Source organism: Entelurus aequoreus, linkage group LG23 (assembly GCF_033978785.1).
Source record: "Entelurus aequoreus isolate RoL-2023_Sb linkage group LG23, RoL_Eaeq_v1.1, whole genome shotgun sequence".
Classification (NCBI taxonomy): Eukaryota; Metazoa; Chordata; class Actinopteri; order Syngnathiformes; family Syngnathidae; genus Entelurus; species Entelurus aequoreus.
In genome coordinates, this window is record NC_084753.1 from 42342721 (window position 1) to 42367245 (window position 24525).

General features: G+C 39.9%; 3 protein-coding genes across 5 annotated transcripts in view; 2 read left to right on the forward strand and 1 right to left on the reverse strand.

The window, feature by feature from the left end:
* The window catches only part of alms1 (ALMS1 centrosome and basal body associated protein), a 237185-nt gene extending 226290 nt beyond the window's left edge, over positions 1 to 10895 (reverse strand). For 2 of the 3 annotated variants that reach the window (XM_062034716.1, XM_062034713.1), the window contains exon 1: positions 10817 to 10895. The gene's annotated coding sequence lies outside the window, so the exon portion shown is untranslated. The remainder of the gene's footprint in view (positions 1 to 10816) is intronic. The other variant, XM_062034715.1, reaches the window with a different exon arrangement.
* On the forward strand, positions 654 to 8677 carry neff2 (neuronal intermediate filament family member 2). Its single transcript, XM_062034051.1, has 3 exons — positions 654 to 1793; positions 1941 to 2065; positions 8073 to 8677. Exons 1-3 carry the CDS (start codon positions 801 to 803, stop codon positions 8131 to 8133), a joined length of 1179 nt encoding a protein of 392 aa, XP_061890035.1. The 5' UTR covers positions 654 to 800; the 3' UTR covers positions 8134 to 8677.
* On the forward strand, positions 10707 to 21626 carry mrps26 (mitochondrial ribosomal protein S26). Its single transcript, XM_062034718.1, has 4 exons — positions 10707 to 11269; positions 17005 to 17151; positions 21059 to 21182; positions 21243 to 21626. Exons 1-4 carry the CDS (start codon positions 11049 to 11051, stop codon positions 21372 to 21374), a joined length of 624 nt encoding a protein of 207 aa, XP_061890702.1. The 5' UTR covers positions 10707 to 11048; the 3' UTR covers positions 21375 to 21626.
* Positions 21627 to 24525: the final 2899 nt, after the last annotated feature.

Sequence of the window (24525 nt, forward strand, 5' to 3'; positions counted from 1 at the left end):
TCATACAAATCATTGATGCTACGACATCCAGTGGACACATTTAGAGCTGCAGTTTCTTAAATTCTAAAATTTCAGCCCACTTGTGTTCTTAGCAAACTCATCTCGCGGGCTGGATAAAACCTGTTCGCGGGCCGGAACGTATGTTTGACACCCCTGCTCTAGAATAAGTACAGTACTACAAGTACACATCAAGAGTTCATCTTTTGATGCTCGCTGAACTGATCTCCCGGAATTCAACAGTCAACTTTGAAGTCGTGTTTTTCCTGATGAGCTTGATCAAATCCTGAATGGTACAAGGTCAAGTATGGCACTTGAACCACATGCATTAACATGTAGACCAATTGACAACACTCTGCATGGAGATCACTAGGATCTAAGTCTAAAATAAAATTGAACAACTAAAGTGCAGGAAGCTTCCTCTCTATGAGCTAAATATAATTTATTGTTGTCATTGTAAACACTTCTCGCTGTCCTTCTGTGTGACTACTGTCAAAGATCTAGAGCTCATTTATTGCTGAGAGTGAGAGTCTGAAGACCGAGCTCAGCTCTAGTCACTGCAGCAGTCTGCTATTGGCCCGTTCAATGCTGACATCACTCATGTGGAGGGGGCAGAAGAGGAGGGGGTCTATTTTGCGCTATAAAAAGTGAGGCTTCTGCAGCATCACTGAGCTGCTGCAGTGCAGAAACGCTCACTCATTCACACCGATGGTGTGCAGAACAAGGGGGACTTAAATTAATCTTCTGAAACTAAAACATCCATTTCAGTTTCGTTAAGAAAATCCAAAAAAAAAAAAGTAATCATGAGCTCTTTCATCTTCTACCGCCGACCTTGGGACAGCTTCAAAGGCTCCCGACTCCCCTTTAATGCATCCCAGTCCTCCTCACTTCCAGCTCCACAATCAGACAGGAGGGCCGTGAAGCTGGTCTCCTCTTCCTTTCCAGATGGTTACGAAAGGATGGACCTGGGCCAGGCCAGCTCTGTCAACTCACAGCTGCTGGGTCTGCGCTCACAGGAGAAAGAGCAGTTGGTGGACCTCAACGACCGCTTCGCCACCTACATCGAGAAGGTCAGGCACCTGGAGCTGCAGAACCGAGCTCTGCTGGTGGAACTAGAGGGGTTGCGCAAGCGGCAGAACCATCCGTCCCGCCTGCAGGCTACTTACGAAGGGGAGGCACGTACTTTGAGGGCCACGATTGAGTCTGAGAACGAAGACAAGGTGCAGATGGAGACGGAGAGGGACTACCTGCATGGTGTGCACGAGCAAATGAAGGTGCGCTTGGAGGAGGAGGTTCAGCGGCGTGTGGTTGCTGAGGAAGTGCTTCTGCAAGTCAGGGAGGAGGCGGACCGGGCCGGGCTCTCCAACTGTGACGCTGAGGCCACCGTGGCCTCCTTGTGTGACGAGATAGCCTTCCTAAGGAAAGTCTTTGCTGAGGAGCACAAGGAGCTGCAGGCCCAGCTGCAGGTGGTCAACATCAGCGTGGAGGAGGTGAAGGTGGCCCGGCCCGACCTCTCCGCGGCGCTGCGGGAAATCCGGGCCCAGTACGAGCGGCTGGCCGGCAAGAACATGCAGGCCGCAGAGGACTGGTACAGGAGCAAGTGCGCCAGCGTGGCAGAGGTGGCCAGCAAGAACAACGAAGCGGCACACGCCATCCGCGAGGAGACCGTGGAGTACCAGAGACGTCTCCAGTCCCGCTCCTCCGAGATCGAGGCTCTCCGGAATGTCATCGACTCCCTTAAAAAACAGCTGGCAGAGCTTGAGGAGACCCAAGTGAAGGAGGTGGACAAGTACCAGGTGAATGAGGAAGCTAATTTTGTTCCTCTCCGGTCCTGTAGGTGGCGGTAGTGTAAAAAAACCTACTACACAGCACACACAACTAAATTATTGCATTACACGTTTACACTCCAACATCTAACAGACTTTTTCCTTTGTCGTTCCCAGCTGAGGATCAATGAACTGGATAGAGACATCCATGAAGCCAAGCAGGAGATGGGGCGCTACCTGAAAGACTACCAAGACCTTCTCAATGTCAAGATGGCTTTGGACATTGAAATCGGTGCATACAGGTGAGACGTCCACATTGTTCTGGCATACCGGGGCTTGTGAGCTGTGTTAAAGCCAGGGACGTGTGTAGAGAAAGTATGGACAACTACACGAGAGGCGCTAAGTTCGGCACCTACGATGCATGTGGCTGTGCCTGGAAGCATGCAATTGAGTCGTTCTGACTTTAGTTTTTCAGACGAATTGAACCAAGTCTAAATATAGTCTATACTCCAGCTCATAAACCTCCCATAAAACATGCTTTGATTTTGTCAAAGTAGTACATATAATATAATTTGGGGGCAATGTTGCCGCCATTAGTGACCAGCGGCTCCCCAACACACTCCCGCCGGCGAAATGTAGGTCAGAAAATAAACAATGACCAAAAATAAATGTAGACTTAGACTTCCTTTTTATTGTCATTCAAATTTGAACTTTACAGTACAGATAAGAACGAAATTTTGTTGCATTAGCTCATGGTAGTGCAGGATAAAAAAGCAATAAGATAAATATATTGCACTTTTGCATATGCATCTACGTTTATGGATGTATGTTATATTGTCTTTATATTCCAGCGAGTTAATCCATTTTTTGGGGGGAATTTAGGGGATTATTATGATGCGTTCAAGAGTCTTCCGGCCTGAGGGAAGAAGCTGTTACAGAACCTGGAGGTTCTGCTACGGAGGCTGCGGAACCTCTTTCTAGAGTCCGGCAGTGAAAACAGTCCTTGGTGGGAGTGGGAGGAGTCTCTGCAGATTTTCTGAGCCCTGGTCAGGCAGCGGCTTTTTGCAATCTCCTGGATAGGAGGAAGAGGAGTCCTGGTGATCTTTTCCGCCGTCCTCACCACTCTCTGGAGACTTCCAGTCCGAGGAACTGCAGGCTCCAGTCCAGACAGAGATACTGTTGGTCAGCAGGCTCTCTATAGTGCCTCTGTAGAATAGGGGGAGGGAGCTGTGCTTTATTTCATCCAACGCAAACAGTGCATGCCCTGCTGATTATCTGCACCCCCAGGATCATGTATTATCCTCATTAGCTTTGGACCAACAATTCCAAAGAAATTATGACTTTTGTGTGAACTATGTCCACTGTAGCAGCTGCCTCCAATGTACTCTTTATAAACACTGCACTATGTCCGCCTGTGCTTTTGAAAATATTTTTCATAGGTTTTGCTCTGGTGAGTCATGGCTTCTTGATTTCATTATCACCATATTAACTGGAATACTTAGCTAAAGCTGCTTTTTACTGCAATATACATTACTTTGGTTCAGGTTATTGGTGACACATGCAGAAAAGGTGCAATTTTGAAGCACAGTTTTGTCAGGCAAAGTCTAGTAATTCACAGTTACTGGGAGTGCGATACACCAAGTTTCCCATGTGTATGTATACGCTTGCTTACCCCGCACAAGATACTGTTCTCATTCATTGGTGCTCTCGCCTTCCCGGCGAAATGCCACTTCCCGTATTTTTCTCCTTTCTGGGTTCCATCCTGCATTTTTTGCAAGTGGCACATCCCCAAGCCACACGACAGGGCATGTTTACAGGCAAACCTTTTCAGTTAAAAGAAATGTATAATGAGGAACTGCAGTGCGGCTTCAAACTGGTACAGAACAGGGTGCCCTGTAGTCATGTGAGTGCCCATTGACCGATAATTGAGGAGATTGCTTGAAACCAGGTTATCCATACTCTAGCGTTACGATGACATCTACTGTACGGTGTTGGAACAACAAGCCTTACCCTAAGCTACACAGTGCATACAGTTCAATTATGATGTGTAAAAATGAGTTAAAGAATGATATAATTGAGGAGATTGCTTGAAACCAGATTTTCCATACACGACTCTGGTTAAGGCAGCATTACGATGACATCTACTGTACGGTGTTGGAACAACAAGCCTTACCCTATGTGTAAAAATGAGTTAAAGAATGAAAAGCACTGTGTTTACCTGTATATTCACACTAATTTATGTTTTTATTAGTGGTACGGTTGTACGGTATACCGGTACTAGTGTAGTATCGCGGTACTAATGAATCAAAAACAGTACTATATCTGAAAAGTACCAGTTCTCAGGCATGACATTGCTGGTTTTACGGGCAGGGGAGCATGTTCGGCAGCGCATAATCACGGAGTACTTACAAACAGACACAGTGTGTAGACAGAAAAGGCCGAATGGACGCATTTTGGTCTAAAAACTGACGATAAAGGTGAAGTTATAACACTGAAACGCCCTCAGGAAGAGGTGCTTTAAGACATGGCTAGCTAGCTAGCGGCTAACATCCATCCGCTGTCGGCAGTGTTTTAGCTACTTCGAAATCACTAAAATAATAAAATGACACAATATGTTACTGCATACGTCAACAGTCTTTGTTTGCTTACTTAGTACTAAAAGACAAGTTGTCTAGTTTGTTCACTATTTTATTAAAAGACAAAATTGTTCTTCGATTGCAATAATAAACATATGTTTAATGTACTGTAAGATTTTTGGTTAAAATAAAGCCAATAATTAAATTTTTTTGTGGTCCCCTTTATTTAGAAAATAATAATAATAGTGGTAACAAAGGCTACTTTTAACATAACAAGGGACAAACTCCCTTGACTAGTTACTAAAACGATTTTAAATTGTATTTAGAGAGTACCAATGGCACACGTAAACTCTAAGTTATTGGGTTTTTTTTTTTGTTGTTGCTATTTTTGTATTACAACATTTTATTATTTGATCATGTTGTACTGCATTGTAATCTTTTGTTTTGTGATTGTGTGATGTTTTTTTTGCCTGGACCCTAGGAAGAATAGTCTCCACTGCGGTGTAGAATAATGGGGATCCTTAATAAACTAAACTAAACTAGCGCAAAAACTTTCTGCATGTAAAAAAAGCAAGACATTCCTGTGTGAATGATGTCGAGCCTAAATGCCCCAGAAAGAAATGAATTAAGGAATTAAGGACTATAAACTGGTAAACACATCACAGCATATAATGAATCTTCAGGAACCATGAAAAGAAGACTTTCCTGAATGCCTGTGAGCAGTGTAGGGGTGAACTCAATAATAAAGAATAATAAAAAATACAATAGTAAATTAAAGCAGCAAGTAGCGTTGGTCGGGTCCACATATTTGGCTGATGCTAGTCCTAATTCCATTTCATATTGTCATTATAGGGTATTGTGTGTAGAATTTTGAGGACAAAAAAGAAATAATTCCATTTCACGTTGTCATTATAGGCAGCGGAGCAGCATCAGCGCAGCGTTTCTTCGAAGGCTCGTAAAATCAAAACCGTAGCACTTATCAAAACGCTTTCGTAAACTTTTAATTAGAAGGGTTCAATCTCTCTCCTGTAGTAGTTTGAAGCCGAAACGACAAACGCGCTCAGAGGAGATAATGTTTGATGTTTGGTGACCGGATTAAACAAAACATTTGTTTTGAAGGAGGGATAGCAAACTTCCTGTTGATTTTTGATGAAGGATGTCAATCTATGAAATGTAGGTCTAAGTGAGACCTACGTAGAGGTTTTTGTTTCATGTCTCTAAGACGTTCCTACCGGAAGTTACAAGCAGTTTTGTCTGTGTTTTCCTCTGAGAAGCAGTTTTGTCTCAGTCTAATTAAAAAATTGCGCTATTTGAGTTTTGGAGTTTTTTTTTTTTTTAGATCGCAATTTCTACCAGTCCTGATGTGTGTGAGAAGTTTGGTGAGTTTTGAAGTATTTTAAAGGGGTCAAATTACAGCTCAAAAAGGCAAAAATTAGTGTTTTTAGTCATTTTTTGTCTTGAAGGGGAAATTGCCAACTTCCTGTTGGTTTTTGCCCGAGGATGTTAAATTATGAAATGTAGGTCTAAGTGAGACCTACGTAGAGGTTTTTGTTTCATGTCTCTAAGACGTTCCTACCGGAAGTTACAAGCAGTTTTGTCTGTGTTTTCCTCTGAGAAGCAGTTTTGTCTCAGTCTAATTCAAAAATTGCGCTATTTGAATTTTGGAGTTTTTTGTTTTTTTTTAGATCGCAATTTCCACCAGTCCTGATGTGTGTGAGAAGTTTGGTGAGTTTTGAAGTATTTTAAAGGGGTCAAATTACAGCTCAAAGAGGCAAAAATGAGTGTTTTTAGTCATTTTTTTGTCTTGGAGGGGAAATTGCCAACTTCCTGTTGGTTTTTGCCCGAGGATGTTAAATTATGAAATGTAGGTCTAAGTGAGACCTACGTAGAGGTTTTTGTTTCATGTCTCTAAGACGTTCCTATCGGAAGTTACAAGCAGTTTTGTCTGTGTATTCCTCTGAGAAGCAGTTTTGTCTCAGTCTAATTCAAAAATTGCGCTAGGGCGCAATTTTGAGTTTTGGAGTTTTTTTTTTTTTTTAGATCGCAATTTCCACCAGTCCTGATGTGTGTGAGAAGTTTGGTGAGTTTTGAAGTATTTTAAAAGGGGTCAAATTACAGCTCAAAGAGGCAAAAATGAGTGTTTTTAGTCATTTTTTGTCTTGAAGGGGAAATTGCCAACTTCCTGTTGGTTTTTGCCAGAGGATGTTAAATTATGAAATGTAGGTCTAAGTGAGACCTACGTAGAGGGTTTTGTTTCATGTCTCTAAGACGTTCCTACCGGAAGTTACAAGCAGTTTTGTCTGTGTTTTCCTCTGAGAAGCAGTTTTGTCTCAGTCTAATTCAAAAATTGCGCTAGAGCGCAATTTTGAGTTTTGGAGTTTGGTTTTTTTTTTAGATCGCAATTTCCACCAGTCCTGATGTGTGTGAGAAGTTTGGTGAGTTTTGAAGTATTTTAAAAGGGGTCAAATTACAGCTTATAGAGGCAAAAATGAGTGTTTTTAGTCATTTTTTGTCTTGGAGGGGAAATTGACAACTTCCTGTTGGTTTTTGCCCGAGGATGTTAAATTATGGAATGTAGGTCTAAGTGAGACCTACGTAGAGGTTTTTGTTTCATGTCTCTAAGACGTTCCTACCGGAAGTTACAAGCCGTTTTGTCTGTGTTTTCCTCTGAGAAGCAGTTTTGTCTCAGTCTAATTCAAAAATTGCGCTATTTGAGTTTTGGAGTTTGGTTTTTTTTTAGATCGCAATTTCCACCAGTCCTGATGTGTGTGAGAAGTTTGGTGAGTTTTGAAGTATTTTAAAAGGGGTCAAATTACAGCTTAAAGAGGCAAAAATGAGTGTTTTTAGTCATTTTTTGTCTTGAAGGGGAAATTGCCAACTTCCTGTTGGTTTTTGCCCGAGGATGTTAAATTATGAAATGTAGGTCTAAGTGAGACCTACGTAGAGGTTTTCGTTTCATGTCTCTAAGACGTTCCTACCGGAAGTTAGAAGCAGTTTTGTCTGTGTTTTCCTCTGAGAAGCAGTTTTGTCTCAGTTTTATTCAAAAGTTGCGCTAGAGCGCAATTTTGAGTTTTGGAGTTTGGTTTTTTTTTAAGATCACAATTTCCACCAGTCCTGATGTGTGTGAGAAGTTTGGTGAGTTTTGAAGTATTTTAAAGGGGTCAAATTACAGCTCAAAGGGGCAAAAATGAGTGTTTTTAGTCATTTTTTGTCTTGGAGGGGAAATTGCCAACTTCCTGTTGGTTTTTGCCCGAGGATGTTAAATTATGAAATGTAGGTCTAAGTGAGACCTACGTAGAGGTTTTTGTTTCACGTCTCTATGACATTCGTACTGGGAGTTACAGGCAGTTTTCTTCCTAGGGGGCGCTAGAGCGCAATTTTTTTTTAGTTTTTTTTTTTACTAAAGTGGTTGGGGCACGTTTTTCTATGTGTGTGTCAAATTTGGTGAGTTTTGAAGCATGTTAAAGGGGGCAAAGTAGTGCGCAAAGCTGCGGAATAATAATAATAAACCTTACAATAACAATAGTGTCCTTTGTCCATGTACAAAGGGAGTCCTTTATACAGGGTACAGGCGGACCCTAAAAAAAACACATTTTAACTGGAAGCTCCAGACGATAGATTTAGAGGGCTTTTGCAAGTGTGCAACTATGATCACATAATGTTTATATTCAATTATGTCAATGGCTGCCACATTATTTGACTTCTAATGTTTTTGAACCGGTTTTCTTCTCAGACAACTTCTGGAAGGAGAAGAGATCCGGCTGTCGTATCCCTACCTCCCTGGAATACACTAAAAGAATCCAACCATTAACCACTCTCTCAACATGCATCCATCGTCAAAAAGGTCCCCCATGTCAAGACAGATGCGCCCTTGTGCTGAACAAGAGGTCCACCACAAGTCCCCCTTCTTCTCCACACGGTGTGACTAAAAAAGTAAATGTAGAAGGGCTGCACTGCATGAATTGTTGCAGTTAAAGTCAAAGCAACAGCTGATTAAAGCTCCTCGTGCAAACACTTGACCATTTGTTTGTAGAATGCTCACTTGATGCTTGGACTTTAAATGTGCAAGTACAACTCAGTCAGTGCGCCAATGAATCTAAGCATTTGTATTTATTACATTTGAGACTCCTAATTATTCTTCCTCGGCATTTACATTCAGTGAGCGGTACGTAAATGCAGTGGAAGACAAAGTCTATTGTTATGTAGCGCTTCTGAGTTTATTTCAGTCAGATTGTTTCTGTCTAAGGAATTTGTGCTCAGAAGGAGCTCCTCGGTGTTACACTCGACGTAACTGTAACTACTAGAAACAAGCCCAATAAACAAATAACAGACCTACAACTGCTTCTTTTTTTTTAATGAAACTGAAAATACACATTTCCAAGCATTCACCACTAAGCACTTCACCCACAATTCAAGCATTGTTCAAACCTGGAAAAAACAACATTAAAATCCAAGCATTTTCAAGGTTTTTAAGCACCCGTACGAACCCTGTTTTAAGAAATGCTTTGGAATCATGTAAAAAGACATTCATAACACGGCTCAATGGCCAAATATTAAAATGGCTATCATTATTGGGTTTTTTTGTATTTTTCCATGACTCCCCAAGTCTGCCAAGCTATTACCTTTAATTATACTATAACAAAAAAATGTAATATCCATTTTATATTGCAAGTAACTGGTTTACACGGCATCGGCGTATTACTCGTCCAATCTAAAAGGGGGAGTCTTACAGCAACAAACATGCTAACAGTTGCTGTTAAGCTAACCAGCAGGCCTCAAATTTTACCTTTTTAAGGTCAAGGCAAGTGTTGCCTTAAAGGAGGGGTCATATTTTAGGGCATCAATAGAATAGAATAGAATAGAAAGTACTTTATTGATCCCTGGGGAAAATTCAGCACCACAGTTCGCTCACAATACACAATAAACACTTAGGTATTTTTTTACATGTGAATAATATAAATACAGTCTATTATACAGCATTATTCACATGTGAATAAAATAAATACAGTCTATTATACAGCATTATTCACATGTGAATAATATAAATACAGTCTATTATACAGCATTATTCACATGTGAATAACATAAATACAGTCTATTATACAGCAGTATTCACATGTGAATAACATAAATACAGTCCATTATACAGCATTATTCACATGTGAATAACATAAATACAGTCTATTATACAGCATTATTCAAATGTGAATAACATAAATACAGTCTATTATACAGCATTATTCACATGTGAATAATATAAATACAGTGTATTATACAGCATTATTCACATGTGAATAACAAATACAGTCTATTATACAGCATTATGCACATGTGAATAATATAAATACAGTCTATTATACAGCATTATTCACATGTGAATAACAAATGCAAAGCAAACATTTTCTTTCGAGGCAGGATAGATAGATAGATAGATAGATAGATAGATAGATAGATAGATAGATAGATAGATAGATAGATAGATAGATAGATAGATAGATAGATAGATAGATAGATAGATAGATAGATAGATAGATAGAAACTTTTATTAGTAGATTGCACAGTGAAGTACATATTCCGTACAATTGACCACTAAATGGTAACACCCGAATAAGTTTTTCAACTTGTTTAAGTCGGGGTCCACTTAAATTGATTCATGATACAGATATATACTATCATCATAATACAGTCATCACACAAGATAATTATCAGAGTATATACATTGAATTATTTAATTATTTAGGTCTGACTTGGTAGGATATGTACAGTAAGTAGTGGACATAGTGAGAGAAAGAAAGAAAGAAAGAAAGAAAGAAAGAAAGAAAGAAAGAGATCAGAAAGCATAAGAAAAAGTATCTACATTTAATTATTTACAATCCGGGGAGGGTGTTAGTTTAGGGTTGAAGTTGCCTGCAGGTGTACTTTTATTGCGATAGATAGATAGATATACATATATTTAAAATAGATTTGAAAAATAGTGTCCATGTATGAGATCTAGGGCTGCCAATTATGGCCAAAGTAATAATTAAGGCGTAGGCTCCAGTTTTAATCGAGGACCACTTTATTTTCTTTCTTTCAAAACCTCCGCTCCACTACAACGTGTCACCACTTCCGCTCTTAGCGCCTTCAAAATAAGAGCTCAAGGCATATACTGTATAACAGCTTATAACAGGAACTTAACATCACAAAGAGGCAAGCCCATAAAAATAGGTTACAAAAGCTACTATCGCAAATTATCATTATACCGTTTACTGCTACATGCCTCGTCCATTAAGAAGTAAAAAGTCAAGGGCGGTCACCGGAAGTTGGTACATATTTTTGGGCTTTACGGCCAAAAACGAAGGCGGTAAAATTGGAGCCCTGAACCAGCATAGCAGCCGTTTCTCCATTCGCCTATTTGGTGGATAACTAGCAAACCCACTATATATATATATATATTCTACAAAATAAATTAACTTAAATACACAAGACTAAACTTACCCAAACCGCCAGGTGGCAACAATGCGCCGTCGACGCTTCCCGGCCGACCACTTCCCGGTCAGAGGACACCAAGATGGCCGCCAGCTTGCTCCCCTGATGTTAGTACCACAGTGTCAATGTTACACTTTTCATTCCAGGCGGCGTGCAGGTTTCGGGTAACGGACACTTTTAACCACTAAAAAAAAAAAAAAAGCGGGATACCTTTTTTAGACGCTTCGTCGAACCAGAGAAAATGTTCCAGGCAATCATCCACAGAGGCGTCCAGGTCGCCCGGCTGCTGGCGCCCAGGCAGGCCGTGCTGGTGGAGGCTGTACGCGGGAGGAAGTCGCGCACGGACCCGGTGGCCAAGTCCAAGCTGGGCCGAATCAAACACCCTCCTCCGGTGGACCCGGTGGAGATGGTGGTGCTGCGGGAGAGATACACCGACTACGCGCTCATCTTGAGGGCGCTGCGGTACGTTCAGCGGCCCTCGGACATGTCACTACTGGTAGTCACGTGGTGTCGCGATAACCACCTGTTGATACTTTAATGACAATCAGCATCAGAATAGTTTTATTGCCATTGTTTCAGAACGGGTTCACAAACTAGGAATTTTTCTTGGTGCAATCGTGCAACATAAACATCGCGCTTAGATGTCTTCTCCTGGATTGTTCTCCTGTGTTTCATTTAGGCCGCAATTTCGCATTTCCGGCATAAAAATGGCTAAACTAGCTAAAAATATGAATGTTTAGGTCCTAAATGAGACCTAACCAATCAGAGCGCGCTGTTCAGTATGGCGGCCTCTGATTGGCTGCATCACTACATTGGATTATAACGAGTGTAAATATAACTGTGGTGTCCTCTCATGTTAAAAAACTGTATTTGAGAGGTTGTAAACATCTTTTTTTATGCTCTACCTATGAAATTATTCATTTAAAAAATAAAATAAAAAAATCCTAGCTTTCAGGGAAGGGGTGTCAAACTCGTTTTAGCTCATGTTGGAAAATCTATTCCCAAGTGGTAAAATCATGGCATGATCATTTAAAAATAAAAGCTACGCCGCTCCCAGTCTGTGGAACGCTCTCCCTGACCACCTGAGGGCACCACAGACTGTGGATGCTTTTTAAAAAAGGCTTAAAAAGCCTTTAAAAAAAAAAAAAGCCTCTTTATTTTTAGGTATATGCACACCAATTCTAGCTATTTGGCTTTTCTAGTTTTTATTTTTATTTATTTTTTATTATCTTTTTATTGTTTTTATTTTTTAATACAGTATAGCACTTTGAGGTTGTTTACTCAATGTAAAGTGCTTTTTACAAATACAATCTATTATTATTATAGAATACAAAGTACTTTATTCATCCCTGGAGGAAATTCAGCACCACAGTTTGCTCACAATAGACAAGAATAATAATAAATATTTTTTATTAATATATTATATAATATATAACTATATACTACATATACTGTACATTTAAGTGCAGTCAAGAAGGAACATATGCATTATAGAGTCTGTTGGCTGTCGGTATGAAGGACCTCCTGTGTCGTTCCGTGTTGCATTTTGGGAGTCTGAGCCTTCCACTGAACGTGCTCATTCTCCCCGCAAGGTCCGAGGGTAGTGGGTGGGAGGTGTTGTCCATAATGGCTAGGAGTTTTGCTAGACTTCTCCTCTCTGACACCACCGCCAGAGAGTCTAGCTCAGGGGTCACCAACCTTTTTGAAACCAAGAGCTACTTCTTGGGTACTGATTAATGCGAAGGGCTACCAGTTTGATACACACTTAAATAAATTGCAGAAAATAGCCAATTTGCTCAATTTACCTTCAACTCTGTTATTATTAATAATTAATGATATTTAAACTTAATTGAACGGTTTAAAAGAGGAGAAAACGCGAAAAAAATGACAATAAAATTTTGAAACATAGTTTATCTTCAATTTCGACTCTTTAAATATCAAAATTCAACCGAAAAAAAGAAGAGAAAAACTAGCTAATTTGAATCTTTTTGAAAAAATAAAAATACAAATTTATGGAACATCATTAGTAATTTTTCCTGACTAAGATTAATTTTAGAATTTTGATGACATGTTTTAAATAGGTTAAAATACAATCTGCACTTTGTTAGAATATGTAACAAATTGGACCAAGCTATATTTCTAACAAAGACAAATCATTATTTCTTCTAGATTTTCCAGAACAAAATTTTTAAAAGAAAATCAAAAGACTTTGAAATAAGATTTAAATTTGATTCTACAGATTTTCTAGATTTGCCAGAATATTTTTTTTTAATTTTAATCCTAATAAGTTTGAAGAAATATTTCACAAATATTCTTTGTCGAAAAAACAGAAGCTAAAATGAAGAATTAAATTAAAATGTATTTATTATTCTTTACAATAAAAAAAATACATTTACTTGAACATTGATTTAAATTGTCAGGAAAGAAGAGGAAGGAATTTAAAAGGTAAAAAGGTATATGTGTTTAAAAATCCCAAAATCCTGTAAGGTTGTATTTTTTCTCTAAAATTGTCTTTCTGAAAGTTATAAGAGGCAAAGTAAAAAAAATAATGAATTTATTTAAACAGTTGAAGACCAGGTCTTTAAAATATTTTCTTGGATTTTCAAATTCTATTTGAGTTTTGTCTCTCTTAGAATTAAAAATGTCGGGCAAAGCGAGACCAGCTTGCTAGTAAATAAATAAAATTTAAAAAATAGAGGCAGCTCACTGGTAAGTGCTGCTATTTGAGCTATTTTTAGAACAGGCCAGCGGGCTACTCATCTGGTCCTTACGGGCTACCTGGTGCCCGCGGGCAACGCGTTGGTGACCCCTGGTCTAGCTCCACTCCCACCACGTTACTGGCCTTCTCTACCAACTTGTCCAGTATATAATAATTATTATTATTATTATTAAAAATAAAGACAACTCCAGGTTGATTGCTTTGTTTTACTTTGGTCAAAAATAGAACATGCACATTCTGAAAAAAACGTACAAAAATCACAAATAATCCTCTGGACAAAATCACTTCAAGTTTGTTGAAAATTCTGAGGAAATTGGTGCAGTTTCCAAAACACCATGAGCTTAGACTTGGTCTCAGTGTATCTACGAAGCCAGGGTTAAACGTTTAAGTCACAGTCTTTCTGGGATTGAACAAAAAAACACAACATGTAAACACTTCGAGGTATCAAATACGTCCTTTGTCATGTCCACGTGTCAATCCAGTGCTAACTCAACAGACCGTAAGAAACGGAGGTAAAAACTATTCAAAAGGGTTAAGTTCTTGAGTTTGACAGAGACATTTTGGGGCAATGAGGGTGCCGAATGACCGTGTGTTCCAAGCAGAAGACATAAAACGGTAGGTTTTAAGTTTCATTTGGGTCGAGGAGGAGCCACAGTCACCCTTTACTGTGTACCGTTTGCTTGCCTAACAGAATTGCTATTGTGACATCCAGTGGACACATTTAAAACAGCAGTTTCTTTCGTTTAAACCCCCCCCCCCAAAAAACAGCTAATTTTTATACTTGGCAAACTCATTACGCGGGCCGGAAAAAACCTGTTTGTTACGACTTCCTCCATTTAGTCAAGTTTAATGTCCTCTTGGTGCCGCGCCAAAGCCAAGACACTAAAACTGGGATGTATTGTAGCATTTTTTTGAGGCGGGAAAAGTCGCAAAAATCAGAACTTTGTTTTGTTCGTGTAGAAGTATGCGTTAAAAAGCTGAAATCTACACCAAACGACAACTTAGTGGTTGCCAAAAAGGGATTTAAAGTTGACACTTTTCTTCTGTGCATAATTTATTAGATTACCCATAAGAGAGTTACATATATGATAATAAAGTACATACTGTACTAGGGCTGAACGATTTCAGGAAAAAATCTGATCACGATTTTTCTGACAGAAATTGCGATTTCGATTTTGACTCACGATTTCTTTTCAAATCAAGCTTCAGTAACAGTAACAGATTTAAAACATGACAAAAAATGATATACCATGAAAACATTAAATGCTATGTAATGCAAGGATGAATACTAAAAGGTAAGAATTGCTTCAAACATGTATTTATTAAGAAACATGCATGTACATTCTCCAAAGTTCTTGACCAACAGCAGTTATTAAAACTAAAGAACTAAAACCAGTACAAAAACCTTAATTATGTTAAGATAAATAAAAAAGTTTAAGTTAAATAAAATACAAAACAATTCCAACACAAAAAGCAATGCTTAATATATAATAAGAAAAACAAAATTCAACAACTTCAATAAAGGAAAAAAAGGATCCTGACCTTATGTAAACAGTCTTATACTCAAGTAGGTAGGTCAGTCTTTTATGGCTCAAGAGAGCTAGCCTATCAACATCTATAGCAGCAATTCAAGTACTTTATTCAACCCTGGAAGAAACCTGAACAATATTTTAAAGTGAAATTGAAAAGTAATGGTAATAAAGAAAATACTATTACAAAAACAAAATGACCCAACCTCTGCCCTTCTGAAAAATATGTCAGACATTAAAATAGGTGGGTCATTCATTTACCGCTTAGCAGCACCCAAATATTGCACATCTATTCTGTTAACAATAGAACGGCTGCTCTTCTCATAAGGAGTTATACTGGCAAACGACGCTGTAATTGTGGTATGTTTGCTACAATGGGCTGAATCGCTCGGGGTTGACTTTTCACCGGACTTTTTGGTCATACATTCGTCGTGTAACTGCCGGTGGTGATTTTTCAAGTGCCGGAATAAATTAGTCGTGTTGCCTTGGGATGTGGCGACTTTGGCCCGACAAGTTTTACAAAGTACCTGTTTCTGATGCACATCTGAAGTTTCGAAACCGAAGTAGTCCCAAATGACAGACGTGCTGCTCTTCTTCTGTATTAAAACTAAATCCTCCTCCACTTCTGACCCGGCGGCAGCAGCCATTTCCTCCAGGACGTTTGTTTCTTCACCAAAGTTGTTAGTGGGCGTGTACGCGGTAGCCTCGTCAATGGCCGCCTCTGATTGGTTAGCGTGACGGCATGCCCTGCTCACAAGTAGTTTACCACTTCTGATTGGTGAGTTTGACAAGGCATGAGAGTAGCACGAGCAGGCTGCATATACACAACAGACATGTCAGCCAGGAGAGCTAAATAACGTTCGTCTAAAACCGAAGCCTTCACGATCTCAAGATTGAGACTTCTGAAATCGCAATTTCGATCTGAAAACGATAAATCGTTCAGCCCTATACTGTACTGTTTACGTGTTGAAGAACACTTTAAACAGCTGAAATCTACACCAAACAACAACTTAGTGGTTGCCAAAAAGTGATTCAAAGTAATATTTTGATATTGACACTTTTCGTCTGTGCATAAATTATTAGATTACCCATAAGAGAGTTACATATATGATAATAAAGTACATGCTGCATTGTTTATGTGTTGAAGTACACGTTAAAAAACTGAAATTTACATCAAATGACAAACTTAGTGGTTGCCAAAAAGGGATTCAAAGTAATATTTTTATATTGACACCCATAAGAGTTACATATATGATAAAGTACATACTGCATTGTTTACATGTTGAAGTACACTTTAAAAAACTGAAATTTACATCAAACGACAAACTTAGTGGTTGCCAAAAAGGGATTCAAAGTAATATTTTGATATTGACACTTTTCTTCTGTGCATAAATCAAGTGATTATCCATAAGAGAGTTACATATATGATAATAAAGTACACACTGTACTGTTTACGTGTTGAAGTACGCATTAAAAAGCTGAAATCTACACCAAACGACAACTTAGTGGTTGCTAAAAAGAGATTCAAAGTAATATTTTGACATTGACATTTTTCACATGTGCATAAATTATTAGATTACTCATAAGAGAGTTACATATATGATAATAAAGTACATACTGTACTGTTTACGTGTTGAAGTACACATTAAAAAGCTGTAATCTACACCAAACGACAATTTAGTGGTCATATTTATACTTGGCAAACTCATCACGCGGGCCGGAAAAAACCTGTTTGCGGGCCTGATCCAGCCCACGGGCCGTATGTTTGACCCCCCCCCGTTTTAGGGGCTACTATACTATGTCTCATCATATTAGTGCATTACTTGAGTTCATCACCAAGTCCATTGTTTATCTCCCCACACCCCCATTGTGTAGCATGATGCATCTTTTTTTAAATAGACATATTATCCAATATGCCGACTAACTTGTTTGTGTCGTCTGCGTCCTAGTCTGGAGTTTAAGGAGGCGGTGCTCCGGAAGAAGTACGAGGAGGAGACGGGCTCCCTGGCGGAGGAGAAGGCGAGGCAGGAGACTACGGAGCATCGTGCCCTCATGGCGTGGAACCACCAGGAGAACCAACGCCTGCTCCAACTACGGTCAGCAGAAAAATCTAATTATTAATTAAAGCCGCCAGCCGCCTTTTAAACGGGCCTTCGTTAGCGTTGTAACTAAAATTATTTAGGTACTTTTCTAAATAAAGGGGACCCTAAAAAATAGCATTTTTGGCTTTATTTGAACAAAAAAATGTTAGTGTACATGAAACATGTTTATTATTGTCATTTAGTCCTTAAATAAAATAGACAACTTGTCTTTTAGTAGTAAGTAAACAAACAAAGACTCCTAATTAGTCTGCAGTAACATATTGTGTCATTTATACACCTATTATTTTGTACACATTATGAGGGACAAACTGTAAAAAAAAATGGATTATTAATCTACTTGTTCCTTTACTGTTAATATCTGCTTATTTTCTGTTTTAACATGTTCCATCTACACTTCTGTTCAAATGTAATAATCACTTATTCTTCTCTTCTTTGATACTTTAACATTAGTTTTGGATGATACCACACATTTGGGTATCGATGCGATACCAAGTAGTTACAGGATCATACATTGGTCATATTCAAAGTCCTCATGTGTCCAGGGACATATTTACTGACTTTATAAACGTAATATACCTTTTTTTTTTAAACGAAAGATGTGATACCGAAAAATATCGACGTAAATATAGTAGTATTGACTCGATACGGGCTTGTACTTGATATCATTACAGCGGATGTTAGGTGTCGATCCACCCATGGCGTTTGTGTACATTTTGATGCCGGTGAGCAGTGAAGCATGTTTAGCTATTCCTCGTCCTCCAGTGTAAGTAAGAAACGTCCTTTCTTTGTTGCCATGGAGACAAGGATTAGTGATTTAGAAGTAGGTAAAACACTGTGGATGGATGTTAGCCGCTAGCTAGCTAGACATGTCTTAAAGCACCTCTTCCTGAGGGTGTTTCAGTGTTATAACTTCACCTTTATCTTGACTTTTTACACCAAAATGCGTCCGTTCTCCCTTTTCTGTCTACACACTGTGTCTGCGTGTAAGTACTCCGTGTGTGTGCGCTGCCGAACATGCTCCTCTGCTCGTAAACCAGCAATGTCACCACGTGACTTCGACGCGGGCGCGGGGGGGTGCGGGACCGGTACGTTTCAGATACGGTATATGAGAGCATTGTGTGTGCCTTTTAAAAGCCTAATAAATAGGTTGAATGTGCTGCCATGGCTGTGTTCTTGTCAACAAACGGGGTATTGTTTGGGTGGCAAGTTTGTCACTTCTATCATTGATTTGTTGTTCAATACTCCTTCGACTTACACAGTTACTAGCGCGCGGTGCCGTTTGGTTGTGTCACGTTTTTTTTCAGGTGGCGAAAAAACTAAGGTCTGTCTTCCGTGTTGGAACGAGGAGGAGCGAGGCCCCCCTCCCCTCTGTGCGTCAATCACTTGTCCGCTTGGTTATGGTTTTAATTTAAACATGCTATAAAGGTGGGCAAATATTTGACTCTAGTTTGATCGAATTTGGGTGGATTTCTTTTAGGAGCAAAATGTGATTTTATTTTTACGAGGTCTTTAATTTTTCAAGTCAATCAATGTTTACTTATATAGCCCTAAATCACGAATGTCTCAAAGGGCTGCACAAGCCACAACGACATCCTCGGCTCAGAGCCCACATCAGGGCAAGAGAGAACTCAACCCAATGGGATGACAATGAGAAACCTTGGAGGGGACCACAGATCTCTGTGAGAGTCCAGTCCATAGTGGATCTAACATAATAGTGTGAGAGTCCAGTCCATAGTGGATCTAACATAACAGTGTGAGAGTCCAGTCCATAGTGGATCTAACATAATAGTGTGAGAGTCCAGTCCATAGTGGATCTAACATAATAGTGTGAGACTCCAGTCCATAGTGGATCTAACATAATAGTGTGAGAGTCCAGTCCATAGTGGATCTAACATAATAGTGAGAGTCCAGTCCATAGTGGATCTAACATAATAGTGTGAGAGTCCAGTCCATAGTGGATCTAACATAATAGTGTGAGAGTCCAGTCCATAGTGGATCTAACATAATAGTGAGAGTCCAGTCCATAGTGGATCTAACATAATAGTGTGAGAGTCCAGTCCATAGTGGATCTAACATAATAGTGTGAGAGTCCAGTCCATAGTGGATCTAACATAATAGTGTGAGAGTCCAGTCCATAGTGGATCTAACATAATAGTGTGAGAGTCCAGTCCATAGTGGATCTAACATAATAGTGTGAGAGTCCAGTCCATAGTGGATCTAACATAATAGGGAGAGTCCAGTCCATAGTGGATCTAACATAATAGTGAGAGTCCAGTCCATAGTGGATCTAACATAATAGTGTGAGAGTCCAGTCCATAGTGGATCTAACATAATAGTGTGAGAGTCCAGTCCATAGTGGATCTAACATAATAGTGAGAGTCCAGTCCATAGTGAATCTAACATAATAGTGTGAGAGTCCAGTCCATAGTGGATCGAACATAATAGTGTGAGAGTCCAGTCCATAGTGGATCTAACATAATAGTGTGAGAGTCCAGTCCATAGTGGATCTAACATAATAGTGAGAGTCCAGTCCATAGTGGATCTAACATAATAGTGTGAGAGTCCAGTCCATAGTGGATCTAACATAATAGTGTGAGAGTCCAGTCCATAGTGGATCTAACATAATAGTGTGAGAGTCCAGTCCATAGTGGATCTAACATAATAGTGTGAGAGTCCAGTCCATAGTGGATCTAACATAATAGGGAGAGTCCAGTCCATAGTGGATCTAACATAATAGTGAGAGTCCAGTCCATAGTGGATCTAACATAATAGTGTGAGAGTCCAGTCCATAGTGGATCTAACATAATAGTGTGAGAGTCCAGTCCATAGTGGATCTAACATAATAGTGAGAGTCCAGTCCATAGTGAATCTAACATAATAGTGTGAGAGTCCAGTCCATAGTGGATCGAACATAATAGTGTGAGAGTCCAGTCCATAGTGGATCTAACATAATAGTGTGAGAGTCCAGTCCATAGTGGATCTAACATAATAGTGAGAGTCCAGTCCATAGTGGATCTAACATAATAGTGTGAGAGTCCAGTCCATAGTGGATCTAACATAATAGTGTGAGAGTCCAGTCCATAGTGGATCTAACATAATAGTGTGAGAGTCCAGTCCATAGTGGATCTAACATAATAGTGTGAGAGTCCAGTCCATAGTGGATCTAACATAATAGTGTGAGAGTCCAGTCCATAGTGGATCTAACATAATAGGGAGAGTCCAGTCCATAGTGGATCTAACATAATAGTGAGAGTCCAGTCCATAGTGGATCTAACATAATAGTGTGAGAGTCCAGTCCATAGTGGATCTAACATAATAGTGTGAGAGTCCAGTCCATAGTGGATCTAACATAATAGTGAGAGTCCAGTCCATAGTGAATCTAACATAATAGTGTGAGAGTCCAGTCCATAGTGGATCTAACATAATAGTGTGAGAGTCCAGTCCATAGTGAATCTAACATAATAGTGTGAGAGTCCAGTCCATAGTGGATCTAACATAATAGTGTGAGTCCAGTCCATAGTGGATCCAACATAATAGTGAGAGTCCAGTCCATAGTGAATCTAACATAATAGTGTGAGAGTCCAGTCCATAGTGGATCTAACATAATAGTGTGAGAGTCCAGTCCATAGTGAATCTAACATAATAGTGTGAGAGTCCAGTCCATAGTGGATCTAACATAATAGTGTGAGAGTCCAGTCCATAGTGGATCTAACATAATAGTGTGAGTCCAGTCCATAGTGGATCTAACATAATAGTGAGAGTCCAGTCCATAGTGGATCTAACATAATAGTGAGAGTCCAGTCCATAGTGGACCGTACAGTCTTGTGTAGACATGATTTACCAAAACAAAGCAGGCAGAAATAAAGGTCTGGCCCCTATGAACCCGTCATGTGTTTGGCAGACTGTTGAGGATCCAGAAGGAGACCGAAGAGGCGGAGCTTCAACGTGTGGAAGCAGACCTCCAGCGTCAGCGTCAAGAAGAAGAATTCCTCCGGCAGAAGGAAGAGGAGGTGCTCCAGTTGCAGGTAAGAGTCAGACTACAGTCTTTCCTGGTACAGATCTTACAGTTGCTCCACGCTCCCCAGGAGGATGCAAAGAACTTCATCACGTTGGAGAACTTGGACCAGCGCATAGAAGAGGTCTTGGACAACCCCAAGAATTACAACTTCGCCATCGACAAGGAAGGGCGAGCTGTCAAACAGACCGTGTTGCAGTGAGACCGCCAAGTCTGGACGCCATCCCAGCGCCAACAGGAAGTGGATTTTCGTCTCTAAAGAATGCAGATGCTCCTGGAACTGAAGGAAGCTCAACCATCCGGCTGATAAGTGACTGGAAGGTACTGAGGAACCGTCATGGAGACGTGTTTAACGCGAGTCCTCAAAGTTGGTTCTGTTGACGTGACTCAGTTATTTGATTCTGTATAAACCGACAATTAAGATCAAATGTCTTTTGTTCACCAGGTCTCACCGTCTCCTGTCTTTTTGCATTTCAGTCGCTCTCAAACTGCACTAAATCAGGGGTATGCAAATCTTTTCCACTGCGAAGCGTTTCTGGGTGTTGTTGATAAATGGCATAGTGGAGTTTTAACTCGCACTTACAGATGCAGCGACCGACTGTAGTTACTGACAGTGGTTTTCTGAAGTGTTCCTGAAGCCATGTGGTGATATCCTTTACACACTGATGTCGCTTTTTGATGCCATGGCTTACGTGCAGTGATTTTTCCAGATTCTCTGAACCTTTTGATGATATTACGGAGCGTAGATGCTGAAATCCCTAAATTCCTTGCAATAGCTGGTTGAGAAATGTTGTTTTTAAACAATTTGCTCAGGCATTCGTTTGCATTTGCGACGCGTTTCTGGGTGTTGTTGATAAATGGCATAGTCGAGTTTTTACTCGCACTTACAGATGCAGCGACAAACTGTGGTTTTCTGAAGTGTTCCTGAGCCCATGTGGTGATTTCCTTTACACACTGATGTGGCTTTTCGATGCAGTACCGCCTTAGGGATACAAGGTCCGTGATACCATGGCTTACGTGCAGTGATATTTTCCAGATTCTCTGAACCTTTTGATGATATTACGGAGCGTAGATAGTGGAATCCCTAAATTCCTTGCAATAAGCTGGTTGAGAAATGTTGTTCTTAAACAATTTGCTCAGGCATTTGCGAAGCATTTCTGGGTGTTGTTGATAAATGGCATAGTCGAGTTTTAACTCGCACTTACAGATGCAGCGACCGACTGTAGTTACTGGCAGTGATTTTTCTGAAGTGTTCCCGAGCCCATGTGGTGATATCTTTTACACACTAATGTCGCTTTTTGATACCATGGCTTACGTGCAGTGATTTTTCCAGATTCTCTGAACCTTTTGATGATATTACGGAGCGTAGATGGTGAAACCCCTAAATTCCTTGCAATAGCTGGTTGAGAAATATTGTTCTTAAACAATTTGCTCAGGCATCTGTTTGCATTTGCGAAGCGTTTCTGGGTGTTGTTGATAAATGGCATAGTCGAGTTTTAACTCGCACTTACAGATGCTACTGCAGTTACAGACAGTGGTTTTCTGAAGTGTTCCTGAGCCCATGTGGTGATATCCTTTACACACTGATGTCGCTTTGTGATGCCATGGCTTACGTGCAGTGATTTTTTCCAGATTCTCTGAACCTTTTGATGATATTACGGAGCGTAGATGGTGAAATCCCTAAATTCCTTGCAACAGCTGGTTGAGAAATGTTGTTCTTAAACAATTTGCTCAGGCATTCGTTTGCATTTGCGACGCGTTTCTGGGTGTTGTTGATAAATGGCATAGTCAAGTTTTAACTCGCACTTACGGATGCAGCAACCGACTGTAGTTACTGACGGTGGTTTTCTGAAGTGTTCCTGAGCCCATGTGGTGATATCCTTTACACACTGATGTCGCTTTTTGATGCCATGGCTTATGTGCAGTGATTTTCCCAGATTTCTCTGAACCTTTTGATGATATTACAGAGCGTAGATGGTGAAATCCCTAAATTCCTTGCAATAAGTTGGTTGAGAAATGTTGTTCTTAAACAATTTGCTCAGGCATTTGTTTGCATTTGCGAAGCGTTTCTGGGTGTTGTTGATAAATGGCATAGTAGAGTTTTAACTCGCACTTACAGATGCTACTGCAGTTACAGACAGTGGTTTTCTGAAGTGTTCCTGAGCCCATGTGGTGATATCCTTTACACACAGATGTCGCTTTGTGATGCCATCGCTTATGTGCAGTGATTTTTTCCAGATTCTCTGAACCTTTTGATGATATTACGGAGCGTAGATGGTGAAATTCCTTGCAATAAGCTGGTTGAGAAATGTTGTTCTTAAACAATTTGCTCAGGCATTCGTTTGCATTTGCGACGCGTTTCTGGGTGTTGTTGATAAATGGCATAGTAGAGTTTTAACTCGCACTTACAGATGCAGCGACCGACTGTAGTTACTGACAGTGGTTTTCTGAAGTGTTCCTGAAGCCATGTGGTGATATCCTTTACACACTGATGTCGCTTTTTGATGCCATGGCTTACGTGCAGTGATTTTTCCAGATTCTCTGAACCTTTTGATGATATTACGGAGCGTAGATGCTGAAATCCCTAAATTCCTTGCAATAGCTAGTTGACAAATGTTGTTTTTAAACAACTTGCTCAGGCGTTTGTTTGCATTTGCGAAGCGTTTCTGGGTGTTGTTGATAAATTGCATAGTCGAGTTTTAACTCGCACTTACAGATGCAGCGACAAACTGTAGTTACTGACAGTGGTTTTCTGAAGTGTTCCTGAGCCCATGTGGTGATATCCTTTACACACTGATGTCGCTTTGTGATGCCATCGCTTATGTGCAGTGATTTTTCCAGATTCTCTGAACCTTTTGATGATATTACGGAGCGTAGATGGTGAAATCCCTAAATTCCTTGCAATAGCTGGTTGAGAAATGTTGTTTTTAAACAATTTGCTCAGGCGTTCGTTTGCATTTGCGACGCGTTTCTGGGTGTTGTTGATAAATGGCATAGTCGAGTTTCAACTCGCACTTACGGATGCAGCGACCGACTGTAGTTACTGGCAGTGATTTTTCTGAAGTGTTCCCGAGCCCATGTGGTGATATCCTTTACACACTGATGTCGCTTTTTGGTGCCATGGCTTACGTGCAGTGATTTTTCCAGATTTCTCTGAACCTTTTGATGATATTAAGGAGCGTGGATGGTGAAATCCCTAAATTCCTTGCAATAGCTGGTTGAGAAATGTTATTCTTAAACAATTTGTTTAGGCGTTTTTTTGCATTTGCGTGACAACTTCACTGCTTTTGGGTTTTGTATAACATAACAATGGAGAACACCTTGACAGGTAAGTCAAAAACAAGAAAATATCA

Bases quoted from the DNA above. Each gene is read 5' to 3' on its own strand.
- neff2 (XM_062034051.1), top strand. From the start codon at position 801: ATGAGCTCTTTCATCTTCTACCGCCGACCTTGGGACAGCTTCAAAGGC. The intron at 1,794-1,940 runs GTGAATGAGGAA...TGTCGTTCCCAG, and splicing joins AGGAGGTGGACAAGTACCAG to CTGAGGATCAATGAACTGGA. The intron at 2,066-8,072 runs GTGAGACGTCCA...TTTTCTTCTCAG, and splicing joins ATTGAAATCGGTGCATACAG to ACAACTTCTGGAAGGAGAAG.
- mrps26 (XM_062034718.1), top strand. From the start codon at position 11,049: ATGTTCCAGGCAATCATCCACAGAGGCGTCCAGGTCGCCCGGCTGCTG. The intron at 17,152-21,058 runs GTCAGCAGAAAA...TGTGTTTGGCAG, and splicing joins CAACGCCTGCTCCAACTACG to ACTGTTGAGGATCCAGAAGG. The intron at 21,183-21,242 runs GTAAGAGTCAGA...CACGCTCCCCAG, and splicing joins AGGAGGTGCTCCAGTTGCAG to GAGGATGCAAAGAACTTCAT.